The 25077-nt window shown below is 46.1% G+C and overlaps 1 protein-coding gene across 2 annotated transcripts in view; it reads left to right on the top strand.

Moving 5' to 3' along the window:
• Positions 1 to 25077, top strand: part of EVC (EvC ciliary complex subunit 1) — a 113340-nt gene that overhangs the window by 1771 nt on the left and 86492 nt on the right. For both annotated transcript variants that reach the window (XM_054484765.2, XM_054484764.2), the window contains exons 2-5: positions 6299 to 6424; positions 14343 to 14426; positions 16439 to 16671; positions 18363 to 18447. In XM_054484765.2, coding sequence (XP_054340740.1) covers positions 6299 to 6424; positions 14343 to 14426; positions 16439 to 16671; positions 18363 to 18447 — 528 coding nt within the window. The remainder of the gene's footprint in view (positions 1 to 6298; positions 6425 to 14342; positions 14427 to 16438; positions 16672 to 18362; positions 18448 to 25077) is intronic.

The raw sequence follows: 25077 nt of genomic DNA, 5'->3' as shown, positions 1-25077 counted from the left end.
TTATTATGTCCAGGGTGCCACGATGAGTAAACAGTGGGGCTGAATTTCAACCCTAGTTGGTTTGAACCCTAAAGCCAGAGCCTTAAGCATCTGCTACCTGGTGAGGTGGTGGTTAGTATTCCATTTGCTAGCTGAGTCAGCTGAGGATTACCGGGATTAACCAAGGCATCTGGGTTTGCACAGCTAGTCAGTTGAGGGTGATGGCGGCTCAGACCAGGGTGCAGCCGTGGAGGGGTCTGTGGCTCAAAGTAGGACTAAGAGGATTTTCTTACAGTTTGATGTGATCCTTGCAACAATCTTCTTTCTAATGAGATTCGTTTCCTCCTGTCTCCTCCCTCTAGTTTTTATTTATAAAATGTACGTCCGACAATATGACTGTCTTGATTAAACACCTCCAGTGACTCCTGGCTGCCTGCAAAAGATAATGCCCGGGCCGGGCACTGTGGCTCATGCTTGTAATCCCAGCACTTTGGGAGGCCAAGGCGGGCTGATCAACTGAGGTCAGGAGTTCGAGACCAACCTGGCCAACATGGTGAAACCCTGCCTCTACTAAAAATACAAAAATGAGCTGGCGTGGTGGCAGGAGCCTATAATTCCAGCTATTCAGGAGGCTGAAGCAGGAGAATCGCTGGAACCTGGGAGGCGGAGGTTGCAGTGAGCGGAGATTGCACCATTGCACTCCAGCTCGGGCGACAGAGCAAGGCTCCATCTCAAAAAAAAAAAAAAAAAAAAAAAAAAAAAAAAAAAAAATTTTAGAGACCAGCCTGACCAACATAGAGAAACCCTGTCTCTACTAAAAATACAAAATTAGCTGGGCGTAGTGGTGCATGCCTGTAATCCCAGCTACTGGGGAGGCTAAGGCAGGAGAATCGTTTGAAACCAGGAGGTGGAGGTGGCAGTGAGCCGAGATCATGCCATTGCACTCCAGCCTGGGCAACAAGAATGAAACTCCATCTAAAAAAAAAAAAAAAAAGATAATGCCCAGTTTTCTAGCATGGTGCATACAATGGCTTACCTTTTCTAGAGCACCTACGCTGACGCATGTGTGCCCAGCCACTTGCCTCATCCTGCTCTCCAGCCACTCAGGACATCTCCCTGTTCCCCGTACACCTCTGCACTTCTGCACATCTGTTCTCTCCGCCTGCATTGGCCTTTCTCAGACTCCATCCTGCTCAGCCCTCGGGACCCAGAGGGATTACCTTCTTAACCAGGGAAGCCTTCTTAACCTTCCGCGTTAGATCAGGTACTTCCCTGCTTTCTGGGTACTCTGTTCTCCTCCTCTGTTCCAAGACACAATTTTATCTTGCACTGCTTTCCTTTTGCTGTTTTTGTTTTATTTTGTTATTTTAACTCATTTCATCATTAAACCTGTTTTATTTACATCAAAGTTGTTCATGCACATAATTTAAAGTGTTAGTTCAAAAGGAGCAATAGCCCCACCCATTTCTACTTCTCAACAGTGGCCTTGTTAACTCTTTCAGCTGATTATTTTGGGAATTTACTTCCCATTTCTAAATAACGTGCCTATATTGCTGCTGTTTACACTTTTTTTTTTTTTTTTTTTTTTTTAGCTGCGTGTAATAGCCGTTCACCCTCCACTGTGGAAAGGAAGAGGACTTAGCTCTGTTGCCTCCCGTCCTCCATAAAATGTCCACTCTTCCCAACACCACCATCACACTCCCGATAGGGAGGTTATAGGGGAATTTGGTTAAATTAGTATTCAGTGTTTCCATTATTGCAGTTCTGCAAACATTATTTACTGTAAGTTAATGATCAGTTATGGTTATGAATACCTTTTTTTCTTGCACAACATTTTGTTTTTCCTGAAATTAATAATTATTCTCTTTTTTTGTTTTGTTTGAGATAGGGTCTCACTTTATTGCCCGTGCTGGAGTTCAGTGGCATGATCATGGTTCACAGTAGCTTTGACCTCTTGGGCTCAGGTGATCCTCCTGCCTCAGCCTCCCAAGTAGCTGGGACTACAGGCTTGCACCACCATGCCTGGCTAATTTTTTTTTTTTCTGTTTTTCATAGAGTCAGAGTTCTGCCATGTTGCCCAGGCTGGTCTCAAACTCCTGGGCTCAAGCAATCCTCCTGCTTTCACCTCCCAAAGTGCCAAGATCACAGGTGTGAGCCACCACATCTGGCCTCGGTTTTTTCATTTGCTTAGATTCTGTGTACTTATCATTCATTTAACTCTCTCCTGTATATGTGCCTTTGTGTTCAAGACATTTGAATGCATTAGATATTTGATCCATTTTATCTTCTTGAGAAAAATATCTCTCCCAGAAACATTCTGACAAGCTCTAGTTTGAGCTGGTTATTCTCCAGACAGCTCTCTAAAGTGTGGACCAGACCAGCAGCATCAATATCTTGGGGAGCTTGATAGAAATGCAAATTCTTGGGCTCTACCCCAGACTCACTGAAGGAGAATCTCTAGGGATGGGTCCAGCAAGCTGTGTTTAATAAGCCCTCCTGGTGATTTACATGCTCTTAAAGTTTGAGAAGCAGCTACTACTCATGCTGGGACTTTCTCACGTCTCTCCTGGGTTGAATCCTGTTTCAGGGATTCCCCGGCACTCCCCTTTCATTAGCTAATTTCATTGCATGCCTGGAGCACATCCTTCAGTAGCTTTTTCAAAAAGGGATGGCTGCAACTCTTTTGAGAACTTCCATGTCTGAAAATGTATTCTATCTTTATACTTAATTTGGTAAGAATAATTAGATTGGAAATAATTTTCCTCCAGAATTTCGAAGGCATTTTTCCATTGTCTTTTTTTTTGTTTTTTGTTTTGTTTTTTTTTTTTGAGATAGAGTCTCGCTCTGTCACCCAGGCTGCAGTGCAGTGGTGCAATCTCGGCTCACTGCAACCCCCACTTCCTGGGTTCAAGCGATTCTTCTGCCTCAGCCTCCCGAGTAGCTGGGACTACAGGCATGCGCCACCACGCCCAGCTAATTTTTGTATTTTTAGTAGAGACGGGGTTTCACCATGTTGGCCAGGCGGGTCTCGAACTCCTGACCTCGTGATCCACCTGCCTCGGCCTCCCAGAGTGCTGAGATTACAGGCGTGAGCCACTGTACCCGGCCTCCATTGTCTTCTAACTGTTGTGGAACCAAACTGGGTTCCACTCACCTGGCACAGTAAGACCAGATAGCGACACTGAGGTTTTGCAGTGGTGAAAAGGAAGGTGTTTATACACAGGGCACCAAGCCAGGAGAACTAGGCAGCTCATGCTCAAATCCTGACCTCCCCGATGAGTTCCAGGTGAGGTTTTTAAAGGTAGAGGTAAATTTCAGGAAAGCAGAAGTTACAGGCAAAATTGTAAATCAATACATGAAGGTTACAACTGGTTTTGGCCTAAAAGGGCCGGACATCTTGAAGTGGAGGCTTGCAGGTCAGAGGTAGATTCAAAGATTTTCTGATTTGCAATTTTGTCAAGGAAGAGAAGCTTTGTTTTAAAATGTAGGTTCGGCAGAAAAGAACCTTAGCTCAGGCTCCTGGGCATGACTTCTTCTGGGCCCCCCAGGAAGAACTTTAGAACAAAGAATGGTGCTTAGAGTTCAGATCTCAGATAAGGGGCAGCTGAGGACCTCAGCCGTGGATCCTCAGAGTGGATCCATTTGATGGGGGTCCAGGTTTCTGAAAAACAACTCAGGGACATATGTTAAGATGGTATCTTTAATTTCTGCAGGGAAACCAAACATCTCCTGACTCTAACTTCCTTGGCTATTGTTTTAAGCGACTATTACCTTCTTGCTTACCAAGTTGCTGATAATTTCCCTTAAAGAAAGTCAGGATTTTCCTTTATTTCCAGGCTTAGGGCAAGGCATTTGCAGGCCCCTAAAAAGGGGGGACTCTGCTTCATCTCATAATTTCCATGGTTGCTGTTGAGAAAACTGATTCTATTCTGATCCTTGATACTTTACACGAAACCTCTTTTCCTTTTGTTCCTCTGTAGAATCTTAAAGAACCTTTACCTTTGCTCCTAGTAAATGAAATTGCATCACGATGGTCTTGGCGAAAGTCGTTTGTCATCCATGGTGCCAGGCATTTGGAACGTCCTTTTGATCGAGAATCATTTTCTTGATTTCTTTGATGATTCTTTTCCTTTTATATGTTTTCTTCTTCCAAGAACTCCTATCGTTTTTTTAGGCTGAATTGGGCTTCCAATCTTCGTCTTTCTCTCTCACTTCGATTTTCTTTGTCTTTTTTAAATTACCTTCAGAGAAACGTTTCTCAACTTTATACTTGTATTGAGTTTTTCATATTTTCAATTTTGAAGAGTAATTTTTTTTGTTCTGAGAATGTTCTATCCTGTTCTTATTTTATGAATGGAATACCTTCTCTGATCTCTCTGATAATATTTTAGTTGTTTATTTATTTAAAGTTGTTTTTCCCTCTGTAGTGCGTTCTCTGCTTGCTTTTTCCTTTTGTTTGTTTTGGATTTTATCTTTCATATTACAGTCTGTCCTCAAATGGCTGATGACCCTCTAGCATCACTTTTCAAGTGATGCTGATGCTCCTTCTGTGGGATATATTTATTTTTTCCTTGATGTCTTTACTGTAGGACTATCTGACTGGGTTCTTCTTTGCAGGACCCTTGTACTGGCCAGCCATGGTTGGTAAACAACCCCCCAAATCTCTGGCGTCATCATCTACCCCAAGACCCACCCCAGACTGCTATATCTACACAGGTTTCTCTCTATGCCCAGCATGGGCCTGCCTCCAAGGCCTTTGCACTTTCTGTTCTCTGTCTCTAGAATGCTCCTCCCTGAGATATCTCAATGGCTCATGGCCTCACTTCTTTTAAGTTCCTTCTCAAATGCCACTTTGTCCAAGAAACTTTGTCTCCCATCATCCTTCATTCCCCCACCCTCCACTGTTACTCTAGAACACGATTGTCCCTGAATTACTATGTGTTTTTTCATTTGTTTGCATCTTTCTTCTCTCACTGCAATGTCAATGCCACAAAAGCAGAGGCTGTGTATTTTGTTCATTACTCTATTCCCAGTACCTAGAACAAGGCTTGACACAAAGCAGATGCTCGATAATAGTAGCTGATTAACTCAGTGACAAACTGGTGATGTTTCTTTAGTTCAAAGATTATATTCATGAGCAGCCAGTGATTAAAGAGGAAGTTGAGAAGTGTCTGGGATAACAGAATTTTAAATATAGTCTACTCTCCTTATTCATGGTAGTTATGTTCTGTAAAATCGCTGAGAACACAGCATTAGTGAACACTGAACCATTGTTCCTGGGGGAAAAACAGGGTTAGGTTCCTACAAGCCTCTGGTCACAACATTTCCATTAACCAGTCAATACATAGCATAGTTTTATGTATGTTTCTGTTTAAAGATATCTTATTTAATAGATATTTTTAATTTATTAACATTGGACTCAGACATCAGCACTGTAACTCACACCTGAATGAAGCTTCTGTAACACACCCATTTCTCCAGAGGGCGTGTCATAGTTTTCTTGTGTTTCAGGAGACTAGACAGCACTTCTGCACTGTGTTTGGTGGTTATTTTAAACAGTAAAGTCACCGAGAAAAAGCACAGAAATGGAAAAACTGTGCTACTAGAGTATGAAAAGGATGTTTGTTTACAGCATGAGGGCAGAGACAAGAAGGCAGAGTGCTACCTTGTTCCATCTCAACTGAGCACGTGCATGCTGGGCAACTCAGATTGTTCATGCTCTGCGTGTATCCGTGAATAACTGTAAAAGCGCCATGAGCATTGGTTTGGGGGTTATAAATAAATTTTAGCAAGTACAGGAATTGGCAAATATGGAATCCATAAATAATGAGCACTCGTTGTATTTCAGAATAGAAACTACTCTATAACTTAAGGTCACCTAACATATTTTCTTAAAAACCATTCAATGGAATGATCAAGATCAACAGGAAAATTAATACGCATGTGCCATTTCCCATGCTTAGTTGTTAAATCCAAGGAGCTCCCAGTCCAATGGGGTCCCCAACCTAGAAGAAAAACGGAACAAGCTTTGCTCTGCCTCTTGCCTCAAGTCCTGAGGGTGCACTGAAATGGGGCATCCTGGAGGCCTTAGGGGAACTTCTCAGGAAGGTGACCTGTGCAGTCTTGAAGGACGTGTAGCAGACCCCATGTGGGGTGGGAGACATCACACACAGAAGACCAAGCTTGAGAACCACAGAGGCGAGCAGAAGCGGCCGCTGGACGGTGGGAGTTGACTGGCAAAAGTCACGGTGGGGACCAGGCTGACTGACCTCGATGTTGTGTTTCTATCCACCCCCAACTCCTGACCTTTGGGTTTTAGAAAGACGACACTCAAAATCTGCTCAAGAATTTGGAGTCTAATGCGCAGACCCCCTCGGAAACTGGCTCCCCATCGAGGAGGAGGAAGAGAGAAGTGCAGATGTCGAAGGACAAGGAAGCTGTTGATGTAAGCTTGGTGTTGGTGTTTGTTTGTGGAGGCACATGTGGGAGGTGGGGTATTCCCCCTGGCAGCCAGGTGTCATGTAGACAAGCCTCTGACAGATATAGTTTCCCAATGGGCTGCTTTTCTGAGGCATAATTTACATACAATCAAATGCGCAGACTTCAGGTTTTACAGTTTGATGAGTTTTGACAATTGCATACCCCTTAGAACAAATACCCCCCTGAGAATGTTTTCATCACCCAGCAAGTCCTCTAGTGCCCCTTTCTGGTCACTTCCCACCCCCACACACTTCCAGAGGCACCCATGCGTGGGATTTCCATTGGTTGGTTTTGCAGTTCTAGAACCTTATGCAAACGAAATTGTGCTATTCTGTGCCTGTGTTCCCTCCACAGAATGCCTTGAGATGTTTCCCTTTCGTTGTGTGTATCAATTCGCCCATTTTTATTGCTCAGTGGCAGTCAACTGTGTGGATGTGCCATGCTTTTGTTGATTGCTCACCATTTAGTGTGTATTTCATTGGTGGACCGGGCTGTTTTCAGAATTTGACTGTGATGAATAAGCCTGCTGTGAATGTTGGTGCATAAGTCTGTTTATTTTCATTTCATTTTACTTCCTTTAATTAAATCTCTAGGGGTGGGGGTGCTGGGTGTCTGGAAGAGACGTTAAAAAAAATCTCTTTTTTCCTGCCTTCCTGGAACCCTTACTCTATCCACAGAACATCGCTTTCTGGGTGAGCCCTGTGGGTGGAGAGGATGTGACATTTCTAGTCACCTCCTTGTCCCCTAGAAGTACTGCAGGCTTCATCTTCTGGAATAAGAGGAAGAGATTGAACTAGCATTGTTTTTTAGCATCTACTCATGCCAGGCAGTTTTACACCTCTCATCTGTGAGTGATGCCAACACTCGCGTGAATGATTTTGTGCCCTTCCCTCAGCAGCCACATGAGGCTGATCTGATTTATATTCCCATTTTCCAGATGAGGAAGCCGAGGCTCAGAGGTAGGCTGCCTTCCTGAGTCCCGCAGCTGGGGAGTAGCCAAGCTGATATTTGTCCTTGGGTTTGCCAGGCCCCTTATCGGGAGTGCTGCATCCCCACACCTGACTCCTAGCCTGTGCCCCTTTCCAACCTGTTCCATCCTGTTCTGCAGCCTCAGCTTACTACAGAAGAAAGTGGGCTCGGGATTTAAAAATGGATTTCCCCAAAGGTCCAAAGTCAGTAGGGCTCAGCTTCTAGTTACTCTGAACAATCAGCTTTTGCATCAGCCCTGCATCTCCCTCCCTGGCTGGTGGGATCCCTGTGGAGGGGGGCATTACCCTGCCCTTGGTCAATGTGGAAGGCGGGAGAGATGGGGAAGCCTCTGCTGCTATCCCGGGACATGGCTTACAGGAGATGAGTCTGGAACAAGCAGATCTTTAACTCTACCCTTGGTAATTATTAGCTTGATAATGGGCATCTGCTAGGTGTAGCTGAATAGTGAACAGGTAAGACATGACTAGGCAGGAAAATATGAGTTAACTTTACAGCAGGGTAAAAAGACCTAGGTCTCTCTGCAAACACTGATTGAGTCCCTATTTGAATGTGCCCTGTGCTGTCTCTAACACTGTTTGCTTGCCTCTCCACGTGTGTCTGTGTATGTCCCAGTCCTTCACTCTCATGTGTCTATGTGGGTCTTTCTATGTGTGTCTTTGTGACAGTATGTGAGCTGCAGGTGCACAGCGTCTCCCTGTCTGTGTCTCTCTTCGCCTTCTCTCTACTGCTCTGCCCCTCTCCCACCGTCTCACACTACTAGAATCTGCTGACAGATGTGAAAACAGATGCCCACCCAAAAACTTGTACACAAATGTTCAAAGCAACACTATTCACAATAGCCAAAATGTGGAAACAACCCAAATGGAAAAACTGGAAAAATAAAATGTGATATATGCAGACATTGGAAGGTTATTTGGCCATAAAATAAAATGAAGGGTCGATCGATGCTACAACCTGAATGAACTTGGAAAACATGCTAAATGAAAGAAGGCACTCACAAAAGACCACATGTTATAGGATTCCATTCCTGTGAAATGTCTAGAACAGGAAGATTTATACAGTCAGAAAGTAGATTAGTGGTTTCCAGGGGCTGGGGAAGAGGAAGGAGAGGGATGGGGTGACAGTGAAAGAGGACAGCGTTTCTCTTTGATGCCATGAAAATGTTCTAAAGTTGACTATAGGCTGGGCATGGTGGCTCATGCCTGTAATCCCAGCACTTTGGGAGCCTGAGGCGGGCAGACACTTAAGGTCAGGAGTTTGAGACCAGCCTGGCCAACATGGTGAAACCCCATCTCTAGTAAAAATACAAAAATCAGCTGGGTGTGGTGGTGCATGCCTGTAGTTCCAGCTACTTAGGAGGCTGAGGCAGAATTGCTTGAACCCAGGAGGCGGAGGTTGCCGTGAGCTGAGATTGTGCCACTGCATTCCAGCTTAAGTGACAGCAAGACTCTGTCTCAAAATAAATACAGTTGACTATAGTGATGGCTGCACATATCTGAAGATAGGGAAAACTATGAAATAGTATATTTACATGAGTGAACTGCGGGGTGTGTGAATTAAATCTCAATAAAGCTGTTAAACAATGCTGCTCACACATAGGGTACCCTTGAATGTGATGAAAACACATCTGGCTTTGGGACCTAGAATCCTGGAACCCAGTCCCAGCTCTGCCACATGTTTGCTGTGTGATGTTTGGCAGGAAGCATAACCTGTCTGAGCCTCAAGTTTCTCATTTAAAATGACAGCAGTGATGGTGCTCCCCCCGCCATCCCCGCGTCACCCAGGGCTGAGTTAATGCGTGTGAACATTCCTCCCACAGAATAGGGGCTCAATCAGTGTTTGCAGGGGGGCCTAAGTCTTTCTACCCTGCTGTAAGGTTATTTTTTTCTGCCTAGTAATGTCTTGTTCACTATTCAGCTACAACTAGCAGATGCCCATTATCAAGCTAATAATTGCCAAGGGTTAAGTGAAAGATCTGCTTGTTCCAGTGACTGGCTTGTCAGAATGCTCTTGCTTTCTGCAGACTGAGCTTGTCAAAATATGTGGTCAGGGCTGCTTTGGCCCAGTGGGTTGAGCTGTAACTTTCTTGTCCTCTAGTGCACAGAAAACCAGGGCCTTGTGGTTCCTGCCACGCCTTGGATGACCTCTGTTTAATGAACAACTCCTCTCAGCCGAAAACAAACAGAAAATTCCAGAAGGCTCTGAGGCATGCTATTCCACAGCCTCCGTCTCTCCATCCCACTCCTTTGCTTTGGAGGGAGGGAGAGTGGGTAGAGCCTTTAAGGATGCATTTATGCATTCTCTGAAAAGAACCTCTTTATATTGGTGATGGAAATGGCTTTTCCTTTCCTGCAATTATACTTTAACCAATTTTCTGAATAATTGCATTGCTTCAGCTGAGGAAGTTTTACCTTGTAGATTTCACTGCAACCAATTTTCTAAATAATTGCATTGCTTCGGCTGGGGAGACTCTCAGAATTTGGAGGACACCTGACCTTAATGAGGAGAGCTTTAAAAAACTAAAGGCAATAGCTCCTGTTCAGGTAGCAGAGCCTGCTCCTTCCCTGATTTCGGGTGTCACATGCTCCTGCATCCTTCATCCCCTGGCAAAGACCATGACCATCCTTGGGCTGGCCCTGCAGGGGTTGCAGTCTGCAGGTAGACAGATCAGGTTGCGCCTTCCTGCCAGCTGGGATGTGTTTCTGATGCCCATTTCCCGGCTCCTCTATCCCCAGGTGCTGCGCCTACAGGTCTCGGATGGACCCTGCACCAACATCCTTTCCTTCTTTTTTTTTTTTTGAGACGAAATCTCACTCTGTTGTCCAATCTGGAGTGCAGTGGTGCGATCTTGGCTCCCTGCAACCTCCGCCTCCTGGATTCAAGTGATTCTCCTGCCTCATCCTCCTGAGTAGCTGGGATTACAGGCATGTGCCACCACACTCAGCTAATTTTTGTATTTTTTAGTAGAGATGGGGTTTCACCATGTTGGTCAGGCTGGTCTCGAACTCCTGACCTCGCGATCTGCCCTCGGCCTCCCAAAGTGCTGGGATTACAGGCGTGAGCCATCGCACCTGGCCCTTTCCTTTTCATAATTAGGTTTTTGTTTTGTATTCCCTTCTTGAAGGTCAACTCCTGGGAAGCAGGGATTTTGCTTTTCTCTCGTGGTCACCCTTTTCTTTGTCCTTTCTTTTCTCCCCTGTTTGTAGGAAGTTTACAAATGCACAGGGCCCTTTTGCTTTTGTATCTTTCCCTTGAGCAACTGTGTCTCCCCCGGACAGTCAGCCAGGGCTGGTGTCCTGGGTGTGACCTGTGAGGTCACAGGGACCATGCTCAGATAGGCCCACTGTTGGCCGGTGGACTCAGCTGTCACTATCTTGAAATTCTTGATCATTATTAAATAAGAATCCCCATTTTCATTTTGCAATGGACCCTGCAAATGAGTCCTGAGTTCAGCCTTTTCCATCTTCCTGCCATTCCTTGTTCACTGACAAAACTCCAAGCAGAAAGTGGGCCGGAATGCAGGGGATTGAGAGCAGGCCAGGCTCTGTACCCTCAGGTCAGAGGGAGGCCAGGAAGGGTTTTAAGAGGCACCTCGATGGAAGTTCATGTTTAAAAGATCATTCGATTTCCACAGGGAGAATGAATTGGAAGGTGTTAACCTCTGATCCTCAGTTCGCAGCACCATAGGTGGGCATGATGATAATAGTCCCCACCTCCTCAAGCTGACTGATGTGTGATAATTAAATGGGCAAACATGCATAAGGTGGCTGGAGACGGTAGACCCTCAAAACATGGATGAGGAGCTGGTTAGGAAATGATTGCAGCCCTTCAGGGTAAATATGTTGGAGGCATAGGCCAGGGCCATAGATTCGAGAGAGATGTAGGAGGTTGAGTTAATGGGATTGGTGGTCCGTTGGATGTGGGGACTTGGGATGTGGGAGTGCGCGGTGCCTCAGTATCTGATGTAGGTTCCTGAACATGGTGAAGCCAAGCCCGGGGACCTTCTCTACGAACCCCCACTTCATTTTAAACTTCATGGCACTTACTCTTGCTCTTATTCACATCATGTTGACAAAGCCAGCATGGCATCGGCTAAAGAGGGCGGACCTGGGGCCAGTAAAGCTGAGTTCAGATCCCGGTTCTAGCGATGATTAGCTGTGTGGCCTTAGGCACGTTGCTTCACCTCTGTGCGACTCATTTTCTCTGTCTGGAAGTGGAGACAGTGACCTCTGTGGCAGGGTCCTTGGAAGCTTAGGGAGGTAGCGTATGTTGGTGGTCTTCCCTGTTTTTTGTTTTTTTTTTTCACTTCTTGAAACCTTTTCTTCAACTTTTATTTTAAGTTCTTGGGTACATGTGCAGGATGTGCATGTTTGTAACATAGGTAAACGTGTTCCATGGTGGTTTGCTGCACAGATCAACCCATCACCTAGGTGTTAAGCCCAGCATGCACTAGCTATTCTCCCTGATCCTCTCCCTCCCCTAGCCCCTGACAGGCCCCAGTGTGTTTTGTTCCCCCAACCCAATGTGTCTATGTGTTCTCATTGTCTAGCTTCTACTTATAAGTGAGAACATGCGGTATTTGGTTTTCTGTTCCTGTGTTAGTTTGCCGAGGATAATGGCTTCCAGCTCCATCTATGCCCCTGCAAAGGACATGATCTTGTTCCTTTTTATGGTGGCATAGCATTCCATACTGTATATATACCACATTTTCTTTATCCAGTCTATCATGGATGGGCTTTTGAGTTGATTCCATTTCTTTGCTAAAGTGAATAGTGCAGTGAACATACACATGCATGTATCTTTATAATAGAATGATTTCTATTCCTTTGGGTAGATACCCATTAAAGGGATTGCTGGGACAAATGGCATTTCTGCTTCTAGCTCTTTGAGGAATCGCCACACTGTCTTCCACAATGGTTGAACTAATTTACATTCCCACCAACAGTGTAAAAGTTTTCCTTTTTCTCCACAGCCTCACCCGCATCTGTTGTTTCTTGACTTTTTAATAATCGCCATTCTGACTGGCGTGAGATGGTATCTCATTGTGGTTTTGATTTTCATGTCTCTAATGATCAGGGATGTTGAGCTGTTTTTCATGTGTTTGTTGGCCACATGAATGTTTTCTTTTGAGAAATGTCTGTTCATGTCCTTTGCCCACTTTTTCATGGGGTTGTTTTTTAATGGAGTTGTTGTAAATTTGTTTAAGTACCTTGTAGACTCTGGATATTAGACCCTTGTCAGATGGGTAGATTGTAAAAATGCTCTCCCCTTCTGTAGATTGTCTTTCACTCTGATGATAGTTTCTTTTGCTGTGCAGAAGCTCTTTAATTAGATCGCATTTGTCAGTTTTTGCTTTTGTTGCGATTGCTTTTGGCGTTTTTGTCATGAAATCTTTGCCTGTGCCTGTGTCTTGAATGATATTGCCTAGATTTTCTTCTAGGATTTTTATAGTTTTGAGTTTAAATTTAAGTCTTTAATCCATCTTGAGTTAATTTAGTATAAGGTGTAATGTGAAGGGTCTTCCCCCATTCTTGTCACCCAAGTCGTGTGAGTTGTAAGGTACAGAGAACAAGAACAGGAGCCCCTGGTGTGGAGCGTCCCTCCCGTGTTGCTCACAGGGCATCACGGTGCAGCTCTTCCTGGAGACGTATCTAGGCCACAGTGCTGGCTCAGTGGAGGCTGTGTCAACACCCCAAATTAGGAGCAAGTGCTCAATCCTTCTGTGTTTCCCACAATAAGATGTCTTATTCCAAGGTGAACTTTGTGATTGGAAATTGGTCATTGGTGATAGATCTCACTATTCAAGACGTGGTTGAGAAGCACTGGGATTGACTCAGATGCAGTTTTCTTCCATCACTGTGTTCAGAATTGCCCAGTAGAGATTTCTCATGGTCTGCAGCGCCAGGCTCTGGGCTTGCCTGTCTGCTTATCTTCATTCACTATCTGGTTGTTTCCAAAGCATTGATTCAGCAGTGACTTTACAAAGTGCAGGGCTGGGGTGAGGATGACCCAACAGGAGAGAGATGCAGAGGATGTGGGGAGATACGGCAGGCCATGGATAAGTCCATCCAGCTTCTTATTAATGAGTCAGGGGAGGTGATTCCTGAGCAGGATTTGACAGTGGTGCGTTGTGCCACTATGCAAAGCAGCTCACTGATGAGTTTCTTCTTTTTTCTAGCGACTCAGCAGGGTGCTTCGTGTATGTGGTCTTCAAGGGCAGATACTCTGCTGGTTTACTATCTGGGAAGACTGAGGTTCAGAGAAGTTAGAAGACTTGCCCAACCACTTCCTTTTGTTTAAGGGTCTAATCTCAACTCTTGTGTGAATATGACTGCATGTGCTTATACCCCTGGCAATGCTAAAATTATTTTGTGTGTTTGCTTTTTCTAATTCCTTAGGAGACTATCTTGTTAATCAGTCTTAAGTTATTCAAATCCTTATTTCTTCCAAAGCTGAAGAATTGTAATTAAATGAACATTGTGCCATTCTCTTTTGATAGCATTTGTCTGTTCATCCATCTGTCCATATGCCCATCTATTTTTTCATCCACCCATCTATCTCTCCACCTTTTCATTCACCCATCCGTCTGTCCATCCTTCCATCCAACCACCCATCTATTCATCTGTCTACCTATCCATCCATCCACCCATCTATCCATCTGCCCACCCACCCATTCAGTCACCCATCCATCCATCTATCCATCTATCTGTTTGTCCACCCATCCATCCATTTTCCTTCTGGCAAGGAAGAGCTAATATGAATCTAAATGTGCCTATCATGGTCTCTTTCTGAGGCTGCTATTACAAATGGGATGAGGCATTTTGGAAAAACTTGACAACTTATCCTTCATTTTACAGAAAGTTTCCCATGCTGTTTGTGTCTTTCTCTCCCAGGAATGTGAGCCGCCTTCCAACAGCAATATCACAGCATTCGCCCTGAAGGCCAAAGTCATCTACCCCATCAATCAGAAGTTCCGGGTGAGAGTCCTGAGCTCCATCATAGAAAGCCAGTTACTTCCGTCATGTGCCAGAGATTGGGAGGAAAGTGGGGGGATTAACTGTGTGATGTTTGGTCTTGTTTGAGGGTTTTATGGCATGTCGTTTTAGTAGGGGTAGTTTTGAGGCTTAGGAACAGGACATGCCCATGGTAACCACGGTAAGGAAGTTCCATGGTTCCTTGTATCCCCAGGGACACGAGGTGACAGCACAGTAGGACAGCTCCCTCTCTGCCTTTTTAACACTAATAGAAACACTGATACTGACTCAGGTCTGAGTGCTAATCCTCATTCACAGAGCCCTGGACTAATGGCAGCAGCTGGCACTTACTGAACACTTATGTGCACAGGGCCAGTGTCGTGCTAAGTATTTGTCATGCATTAGGCATTTCAAGTTGGTGTTATGCCTATCAGGTAAATAATGTCTCCACACGTAAGGAAACTGAGGCCCAGAGAGGTGAGTGACCTGAGGTCACATGACAGGAAGTGGCAGAGCCAGAGTCAGACCCTAATACCTGGCTATGATTACACCTTCCATAGCTCCTCCAGGAGCCCTCAGCCTGGGAGGTGCTTTGTGCAAAAAAGTTTCCTAGTGAAATAAGTTTGGGAAAATGTGGCTTGCCTTCTTGGTGATCAGGATGACGAGCTCTGGAGTCACAGCAACTCAGTCCTAACCCCATCTCAGCCATTCACTATGTAGCATTTCCTGACTTCTCCTGCCTCAGTCTCTTTATCTGTGAAATGGGGATGATGGTGCTCCTGCCTCGCCCAGTTGTTTTGGGTGTTACACAGGATAACATACATAAGGGCTCAGAACAGTGCACAATATCTAAGCACTCAGAGCATGTTAGGATCTTTCAATTATTATTTGATTTTGAAGACAGCCAAAGCCTGTTGGAGGTTCTGAGAATTCCTGCACCAAAGGAATATTTCACCTTGTTTAACACAGGCTTTCCCGAACTAATTTTTCCATGGAACCTTTGTGGTGAGCAGTAACTGGCTCATGGAACTGTTCCCTGGAACCCACATTGGGAACCACGTCCTTCACCTGGTTGAAGGGCGGGACGGGTGGGTGGATGAAGGGCATTTCTCCATCCTCTGGGTAGGCCCCGCGTGGGCCCTGGGCATCACGCCGTAGTCAGCAGAGCGTCAGCCCCACCCTGGAGGCCCTCACTGCCTGGGTGGATTGGAATACACGGAGAATGCAGAACAGTGCATGATGAAATAGGCAAGAGGCAGACGCCCAGGGACCTGTGGAGCCAATATGGGGTCCAAGATCTACGCCTGGAGGAAGGGACGCTTCTGCCTAGCAAACAACAAATGGGGGTGTTTCAGGTAGGGGGACCAAAGTCTGGAAAGGCCCAGAATTATGAAGTGACCAGGAGCGTCTAAGCCAGAGCCACTTCATTGTGGCTCGGGCAGCCAGAGGTGGAGGCTGACATTTGCTGGGCCCTCTAGCCGTGCCAGGCCCCAGGCTGTGACCTGTGGGCCTGGTGTGCATGGTACTCCAGCTTCTTGATTAGGAGTGTGGAGCCTGTCGGTGGGCAGAGGGCAGGAGGGTGACTCCTGCTCTGTCCAGGTGAAGGACAGGTGGTTGGCAAGATTCGTGAAGGGAGCAGGCCAGGGGGTCAGACAGCAGGGAGAGAACTGAGTCAGGGCAAGCTGTGGCTATGGAGGAGGTCAGAGTTGGCAGCTGGGAGGAGCGTGCGCTGGGTGTCCAGGGCAAAGATCCAGGTTGGCAGTTTAGGGGAAGGAGCCTGGTGCAGAGGGGCTGACCTTGTGAGGACAAGTGAACTGTGATTCGGGCCTCTGGGATGTCGGTGTGGCAGAACCTGGGACGGAAGCTCTGTGGTGTCTGCTGGCACCCTGGCCAGTCTCCTCCAGGCAGACCTTCCTGTGAGCAGCTAGCGTGAATCACTGGTAGAATTATGAATACTAGATCAAATCCCTGCGGCATCACATGGACTGAGTGTGACTCTCCTACTGCCACCCCAGCCCCTGGCCGATGGCTCCTCCAACCCATCTCTGCATGAAAACTTAAAGCAGGCTGTTTTGCCACACCAGCCAGTAGAGGCCTCTCCTTCCAGCAGCCTGGGGAGCCTGAGCCAGGGTGAGAAGGACGACTGCAGCTCCTCATCCAGCGTCCACTCGGCCACTAGCGATGACAGGTTTCTTAGCCGCACCTTCCTCCGGGTGAATGCCTTCCCTGAGGTGCTGGCCTGCGAGAGGTAAGGAGAGGGGACAATGGAGGATGAGGCTTCCAGTCCTTTTGGAGTGGGCCGGGGGTCACATCGTTGTCAGAGGAGGAAACAGAGGCCCAGAGAGGTTCAGTGACTCTGCCAGGGACACACAGCGACCCAGCGTCACCGTCAGAGCCCCAGATGCATTTGTCATTTCCTGTGCTGTATTGCCCAACACTGGGGTTATGGAGTCAGGCCTGAGCCCCGGGGAGATGACAAGGAGGCCTCATTTAATCACTGGCGTGCTCCCAGCCACTGGCGAAGTTGATTAAGTGGGTACTTCTGAGTACTGGGCAGAGTGCTGAGCACTTTACAGAGATTAATGATTTCATGAGGATTTTGCCCGGTGAGGGGGAGCCTGGGACAAGTTCAGCAATCAATAAGTATTAATCAATGAATGAATGAATTCCTCTTAACACCCCTATGAAGTTGGTACTGTCATTTCCTCCAGTTCACAAAGAATAAAGGGAAACACAGAGAGGCTGCGTGACTTGCTGGTCACACAGCAGTGAGTGACGGAGCCGGGTTTGACCCAACCCAGAGCAGGGCTCCACACGTGGTAGGGGCTTAAGAAACTCAGTCTGGCAGGTTCACACACCAGGCCTCAGGCCTCTCTCTGCTCCAAAATTCCATTGAATCCAAGTGGTAGGATGATCCAGGGCACAGCCTCTGCTCAGGGCTGCTGCAAAAAGACTGGGCTCAGCGCCTTGAGCCTGAAAGTGGCCCAGGCAGAAGGGACTTCATTGAAGAGGGGCCTTCTTGGACTGGCCAGCCCTGGCTTAGAACGGCTTTCTTTCAGCATTTGGGACTTAGAGGATTTGAAACGGTTTGGGTGGGAGAGTCATCATTTAAAATGCATTTGCCTATGAGGGAAAAAAGGTCAAAGACTTTTACACTCTGCCATGTATCTGCCCCCGTTGACCCTATGATGGTCGCTTGATTTCTCTGATTCTCCCTTCCCTGAGTCAGTTTCTGCATCTGTAAAATGGGCATGAGAATGTCTCTGCTAAGGCACCGAGGAAAGATGACATGTGATGATAGACATGAAAATGCTTGAGGTTGGGCACCATGACTCATGCCTGTAATCCCAACATTTGGGAGGCCAAGGTGGGTGGATTGCTTGAACTCAGGAGTTTAAGACCAGCCTAGGCAACATAGTGAGACCCCTCTCTAAAATAAAATACAAAAATCAACCAGGTATGGTGGCGCACGCCTGTAGTCCTAGCTACACGGGAGGCTGAGGTGGGAGGATTGCTTGAGCCGGGGAGGTGGAGGCTGCAGTAAGCTGTGATTGTACCACTGCACTCCAGCCTGGGAGACAGAGCAAAACCCTATTTCTAAAAAGATAAGTAAATAAATTTTTTTTTAGAAAATACTCAAAGGAGGAAACATCATTTTTGTTTCTCTCCCTTCCCTCTCTCCATTGGTTTTCTCTTGGAAGTCCCAGGCAGCTATGTCTCTGACACCAACTGTTCTCCTCTCGCCATTAGTGAGTTTCAATCAGCTCATTTGATCCCTTCTTATAAACCTGGAGTGAGTGTAAGGACCTCAGCATGCTGCAGAATGAGAATTTGAGGCAGGGTGTGCTGTGGCTTGTACTGATTAGGGACGTGCCAATATTCCTACTCTTCATTTCTGATACCCTGAAAGTCTTTTCCGATTCTCATTTTATTTTGCAGTGTAGACGTCGACCTGTGTATCTACAGCCTTCACTTAAAAGACCTGCTGCATTTGGACACGGCACTGAGGCAGGAAAAGCATATGGTAGGTGGAGATGTTCGCATTCCCTCCTTTTCATGGGGATGGGAGCTGGGAGACAAGGCCTCTGGGTGCAGTGAGACCCAGAGACCCTTGAGAGGCAGACATCAGTGGAAACAGAGCCACTGTGAGGTGGGGGAAAGCGGCACTGTCAGGCATCCAGCCACAAAATGGAAAAGCACGTCACGCCTGTTGGTGGGGCATGGACTTGACTTTAACCAGAGCTGTAGGGGCCTCGGCAGAAAGATGAGTGCCTCCTCCCGGGGTACACCTCCTGCTGGAGATAGAGATAAGAGATATTTAAAAGAGAACAATATTTTTAAAGGAATAATAATGGTAAGACTGTTTATGAACATGAATTTTCTTGAGTCTTGCTATGTACTAGGTCCCAGGAGTATTACACTTAAACCTCAGCACAACCCAGAGGGGCGGGTGTCATTATCATGTCCACTCTGCAGGTGAGAAAACTGAGGCACAGGGCAGAGGACTTAACCCAAAGTTATAAAGCTGCGGGAGTGGCGCTGAGATGAGAAGTTCAGTACCTTTTTATGGGGCCATGTGTTCTCTTGACTGAATGAACAAGAACTCAGAACTGTGGATGTGGGGAAAACAACATTAGTCTCTGCCAGATGCACCTGGCCTCTGATTGAATCAACCGTGGACCTGAGCTTTGGGAAGCCAGACAGACGAGTCCCACAGTAGCTGCAGAACCCTGGTGGGTTTAGTCAGGCATCAAGACCACAGGGGTTAAAAAAACTGTTATTTCTCCATAAGGCACATTCTCTGAATTACTGAATAAGGGATGAGACCCAACAGAGAGAAGGCAGATGAGAGAAAGAGGAGAGCTAGGAACAGAGGTGGTCAGACACACAGATATGTCTACAGGGCACTCTTATAAACTGGAGAAGGGCAAGAATGTCACGTTGGAGGCCAGGCGGCTCATGACTGTAATCTCAGCTTTGGGAGGCTGAGGTGGGAGGATTGCTTAAGCTCAGGAATTTGAGACCAGCCTGGACAACATGGCAAAACCCTATGTCTACCAAAAACAAAAACAAACAAACAAACAAAAAACACTTAGCCTGCTGCAGTGGTGCGTGCCTATTGTCCCAGCTACTCAGGAGACTGAGGTGAGAGGAACACTTGAGTCCAGGAGATGGAGGCTGCAGTGAACTGTGATCACACCACTGCACTCCAACCTGGGCGACACAATGAGGTCCTGTCTCAAAAAACAAAAACAAAACAAGAATAGCACACTGGGGATGTGCCTGAAAGAAACTTGGGCTCTGTGTGAGCAGGACTGACTGGCCTCGTAAACGGATGCCAATGTTTGAAACCGTAAATATGCTAGAATTCAAGAAATAGAGCATGGCCTTCACCCCCTCTACCCCCAGCCCTGTGGAGGTCCCTGGATGGGGGCCACCAGGCAGCCTGTGTCTGCAGCCTTCCTCAGTGAGCTACACCTGGCCCTGGCTGTTTTCTCCAAGGCTCCATGCTCCCTGGGAGGACCAGTTGTTTCTTGGCTCAGAGCCTGTCCAGTTGGCGAGCAGAGTAGTCCTGGCTGGCCTCGCCCCACAGCCAGCGAGTGCCCACAGGGAGCAGCTTGCAGTCCTGGAGGGAGCGTTCAGCATCACTCACCATCCAGCACGGGGGTGTGGCACGGTGTCAGACACCAGGGGCAGCCTCTGCCTTTGTGGAGCCCACTCTCTGGGGCAGTGGGGAGGGCAGTAAACAGATGTCACAAAATAAACAGTGGCAGGCAGCATGGCAAAGGCCTGTGACAAAGCATCATGCGAGTGTGAAGGGGGCACCTGAGGGAGTGCAGAGCTGGGGAGATGGTCAGTCTTCCCTGCGGGGAGTCTTGTGTGCGGAAACCCAGGGAAGTTCCAGGAGCACTGGATTAAGGGACAGAAACTGGACTCTAGTCCACCCTTTGACAACTAGGAGCTGTGTGACTTTGGGTAAGTTGCTTCACCTCTCTGGGCCACTTTAGGAAAGGCTTAAAGAAAATATCCTTTCAGCTATTGCTATATGGTGTTACTGGGAAGACAAGCTGCCCCGCTTTGAGAGGGTTCTGTGGGTAGAACTCTAGGCTCCATGTCACAGCTGTGTGGCTGGCATGGTCACAGCAGCGATTATTCTGCACGTACACTCTGGTAGGTTCAGTGCTTTAAATCTTTTACTTCTTTGAAGCTTTACATGCCACTTCACTAACAAGGAACCTGAGGCTCGGAGAGGTTAAGTCACTTGCCCAAAGTCACACAGCTGGTGATGGCAGAATCAGACCTGGACAAGGTCTGTGTGAGTGAAAGGCCCGTGCGTGCCCAGGTGTAGCCCTGCACCCTGCTCGTCAAAGGTGCTCAGGAGAAATGTGTTGCACGTGTGATTGGCACCGCCCTGAGAGAGCTGCTTCCCAGTACGGTCCTTCCTGCTCTGGGGAGCACAACTGTATCGTCACGTGCTGGGACTGCAAGAACCTGGTGAGCCGCTGGGAGCTGTGCTGCCTGGAGACCTAAATACTCTGTTTCCCTGGTAGAGATGAGCTGGGGTTCAGAAGTTATTCAGACCACATGAGACCGTCATGCATCCCAGAAGCTTGGAGCTCCCTGGCTGGCCCTGAGGAGGAAGAAACTGGCTCTGGGCTTGTCTAAGAGGCAGGAGAAGCTGGAGCGTAACCTCTATAAACAGAGTGGCCAGGATGAGAACAGATTGGGGGCATGGAGGAAGATTAAATAAAGGGGAACACCAGCACTAGGGGGTTCTCATGGTGCTGGAATATTACTTTGATTGTGGCTGCACTTATGTGAATCTATACATGGGATAAAATTGCATAGAACTACACACACACACACACGCACACACGTAAATGTGCATAAAGATGGGTAAAAACTGAATAAGGTCTGTAGACAACAGTATTCAACCAATGGCAATTTCCCAGTTCTGATACTGCACCATGGTGACATCAGAACCACCCCGGGGGAGGAGCACATAGCACTTTGTGCAGGCACACCTGGCATTATTGCGTTTCACTTAATTGTGCTTCAGAGATGCTGCATTTTTTTTTTTTTTTTTTTTTACAAATTGAAGGGTTTTGGCAACTCTGCATCCAGCAAGTCTGTTGCCTCCATTTTTCCAACAGCACATGCTCACTTCATGTCTTTGTGTGATATTTTGATAATTCTTGCAATATTTCAAACTTTTGCACGATTATTGTGTTACGGTGATCTGTTATCAGTGACTTTTGACGTTATGATTGTAATTGTTTGGGGGACACCACAAACTGCACCTGTATGAGACAACGAACTTAATTAATAAATGTTCTATGTGTTCTGACTGCTCCATCAACTGGCCATTCCCTCTGCTTGGGCCTCCCTATTCCCTGAGACACAGTAATATTGAAATTAGGCCAGTTAGTAACGCTGCAATGGCCTCTAGGTGTTTGAGTGAAAGAGAGTCGTGTGTCTCTCACTTTTAAGTCAAAAGTTAGGAATTGTGAAGCATAGTGAGGAAGGCAGGTTGAAAGCTGAGATAGGCCGAAAGCTTGGCTTCTTATACCACACAGCTAAGTTGTGAATGCAAAGAAAAAGTTCTTGAAAGAAATTAAAAGTACTACTCCAGTGAACACATGAATGATAAGAAAGCAAAATAGCCTTATTGCTGATATGGAGAAAGTCTGAGTTGTCTGCATAGAAGATCAAACCAGACACAACATCCCCTTAAGCCAAAGCCTAATCCAGAGCAAGAACCTAACTCTCTTCAATTCTGTGAATGCTGAGAGAGGTGAGGAAGCTGCAGAAGAAAAATTTGAAGCTAGCGGAGCATGAGGTTTAAAGAAAGAGGTAGAGAGGTAAAAGAAAGAAGCTGTCTCCAGAACAAATAAAAGTGCAAGGTGAAGCAGCAGCAAGTGCTGATGGAGAAGCTTCAGCAAGTTACCCAGAAGATCATTGAGGAAGGTGGCTGCACTAAACCACAGATTTTCAATGCAGATGAAATAGCATGATATGGTCATGGAAGAAGATGCCATCTAAGACTTTCATAGCTAAAGAGGAGAAGTCAATATCTGGCTTCAAAGCTTCAAAGAACAGGCTGACTCTCTCACTAGGGGCTAATGCAGGAGATGACTTTAAGTTGAAGCCAGTGCTCATGCACCACTCTGAAAATCCTAGGGCCCTTAAGGGTTATGCTAAGTCTACTCTGCCTGTGCTCTATAAATGTAACAACAAAGCGTGGATCACAACATAGCTGTTTATAGCATGGTTTAAGCCCACTGTTGACACCTACTGCCCAGTAAACAAAATTCTTTTCAAAATGTTACTGGTCATTTTCAAAACCCCTCATCACCCAAGAGCTCTGATGAAGATGTACAAGGAAGTTAATGTCATTTTCTTGCTTGCTAACACAACATTCATTCTGAGCCCATTGATCAAAGAGTAATTTCAACTTTCAAGTCTTACTATTTAAGAAATACATTTCCTAAGGCTGTAACTGCCATACATGGTGATTCCTCTGAAGGATTTGAACAATGTAAATTGAAAACCTTCTGGAAAGGATTCACCATTCTATATGCCATTGAGAATATTCATGATTCATAGGAAGAGGTCAAAATATCAACATTAACAAGAGTTTGGAAGAGGTTGATTTCAATCTTCATGAGTGACTTTGAGGGGATTCAAAACTTCAGTGGAGGACGTCATTGGAAACGTGGAAATAGCAAGAAAACTAGGATTAGAAGTGGAGCCTGAAGTGGACCCTGAAGATGGGACTGAGCTGCTGCAATCTCATGATGAAACATGAATGGATGAGGAGCTGCTTCTGATGGATGAGCAATGAAAATGGTTTCTAGAGAAGGAATCTGCTTCTGGTGAAGATGCTGTGAACATTGTTGAACTGACAAAAACGATTTAGAATATTATGTAAACTTATTTGGTAAATAAGCTGCAGGGTTTGAGAGGATTGACTCCAAGTTTTAAAGTTTTACTGTGAGCAAATTGCTATCGAATAGCATGGCACGCTGCAGAGAAATCTTTTGTGAAAGGAAGAGTCAGCTGATGTGACCAACTTCAGAGTGGTCTTATTTTAAGAAACTGCCACAGCCACCCTAACCTTCAGCAACCACTACCCTCATAAGTCAGCAGCCATCAACATTGAGACAAGACCCTCCACCAGCTAAAAGATTGCAACTTTTTTTTTTTTTTTTTTTTTTTGGAGACGGAGATCTCAACTCACTGCTACCTCCGCCTCCCAGGTTCAAGCGATTCTCCCGCCTCAGCCTCCCGAGCAGCTGGGACCACAGGCGTGCACCACCATGCCCAGACAATTTTTGCATTTTTAGTAGAGACGGGGTTTCACCATGTTGGCCAGGATGGGTCTCAGTCTCTTGACCTCGTGATCCGCCTGCCTCCGCCTCCCAAAGTGCTGGGATTACAGGTGTGAGCCACCGCACCCAGCCCAACAATTTTTTTTAAATAATCATCTTGGGCTCAGATGAACATTAGCATTTTTTAGGAAGAAGGTATTTTTAAAATTAAGGTATGTACTTTTTTAGACATACTGCTATTGTACACTTAGACTACAGTATAGTGTAAACATAGCTTTTATATGCACTAGAAAACCAAAAAATGTGTGTGACTTGCTTTATCGTGATATTCACCTTACTGAGGTGTCTTGAAATCAACCCTACAATATCTCCATGGTATGCTTGTATTATTTTTGTACCTTCATTTGAGTCTATAACTATCTCAAAGTTGGCACTGTGGAAAGGGAGAGGATGAGAGCTATAAACATTACTGATTCATTTGGGTCAGGAAGAAACTACACTCAAAACTAACATCTTGCAAAAATAATGTTATTATATCTTATACCATATCCGTCTTCAGTGGGTAGAAAGCCAGGACACCACTTTCTCCTTAGAGCTCATTGTCATTGGCAAATATAATGAAGGTTGGTGGGCAGAGTTCTGGGTTCAAATCTCAGCTCTGTCGCACGTGGCTGTGTGGCAGGAGGCAAGTGGCCCCTGCAAGTTGCTGGGCATTTTCTCATCTGTAAAATGGGAAAGATGGTACCAACCTCGCCGCATGTCGTGGAGACCAAGTGATAGTATATATAATACATACATTAGGCTGGCCCAGAAGAGTGATTAACAAGCCTTAATCCATTAAAAGAAGGATCAAAAACTGTGGCCCTTGAGCCAAATCTGGCCACGTCCTTCTTTTCCATATTGCCAGTATGGCTGTGTGGCATATGCCACAACCGCAGAACTGAGTAGTTGGAAAAGAGATCATATGGCCTGCAAAGCCAGAAAAATATTTGCCTTTACTGAAAAAGTTTGCTAACCCCTGCATTTAAAAATGCCTTACCAGGCAGGATGCAGTGGCTCATGCCTATAATCCCAGCACTTTGGGAGGCAGAGGCAGGCAGGTTGCATGAGTTCAGGAGTTCGAGACCAGCCTGGGCAACACAGAGAAACCCCATCTCAAAAAAAAAAAACAAAAACAAAAAGCCTTACCGGTTCACAAAAGAAAAAGAAAATGCCTTATTATATCTAAGTGACCTTTGACGAAGAGGCAAAAGCACTTCAATGGAGGAATGATAAGCTTTTCAATAAATGGTACTGGAGCAATTGGACATCCATAAACAATA

This window comes from Pongo pygmaeus, chromosome 3, assembly GCF_028885625.2.
Source record: "Pongo pygmaeus isolate AG05252 chromosome 3, NHGRI_mPonPyg2-v2.0_pri, whole genome shotgun sequence".
Taxonomy (NCBI): Eukaryota; Metazoa; Chordata; class Mammalia; order Primates; family Hominidae; genus Pongo; species Pongo pygmaeus.
The sequence above is the reverse complement of the archived record's forward strand: the minus strand, read 5'-3'. Positions and strand labels throughout refer to the sequence as shown.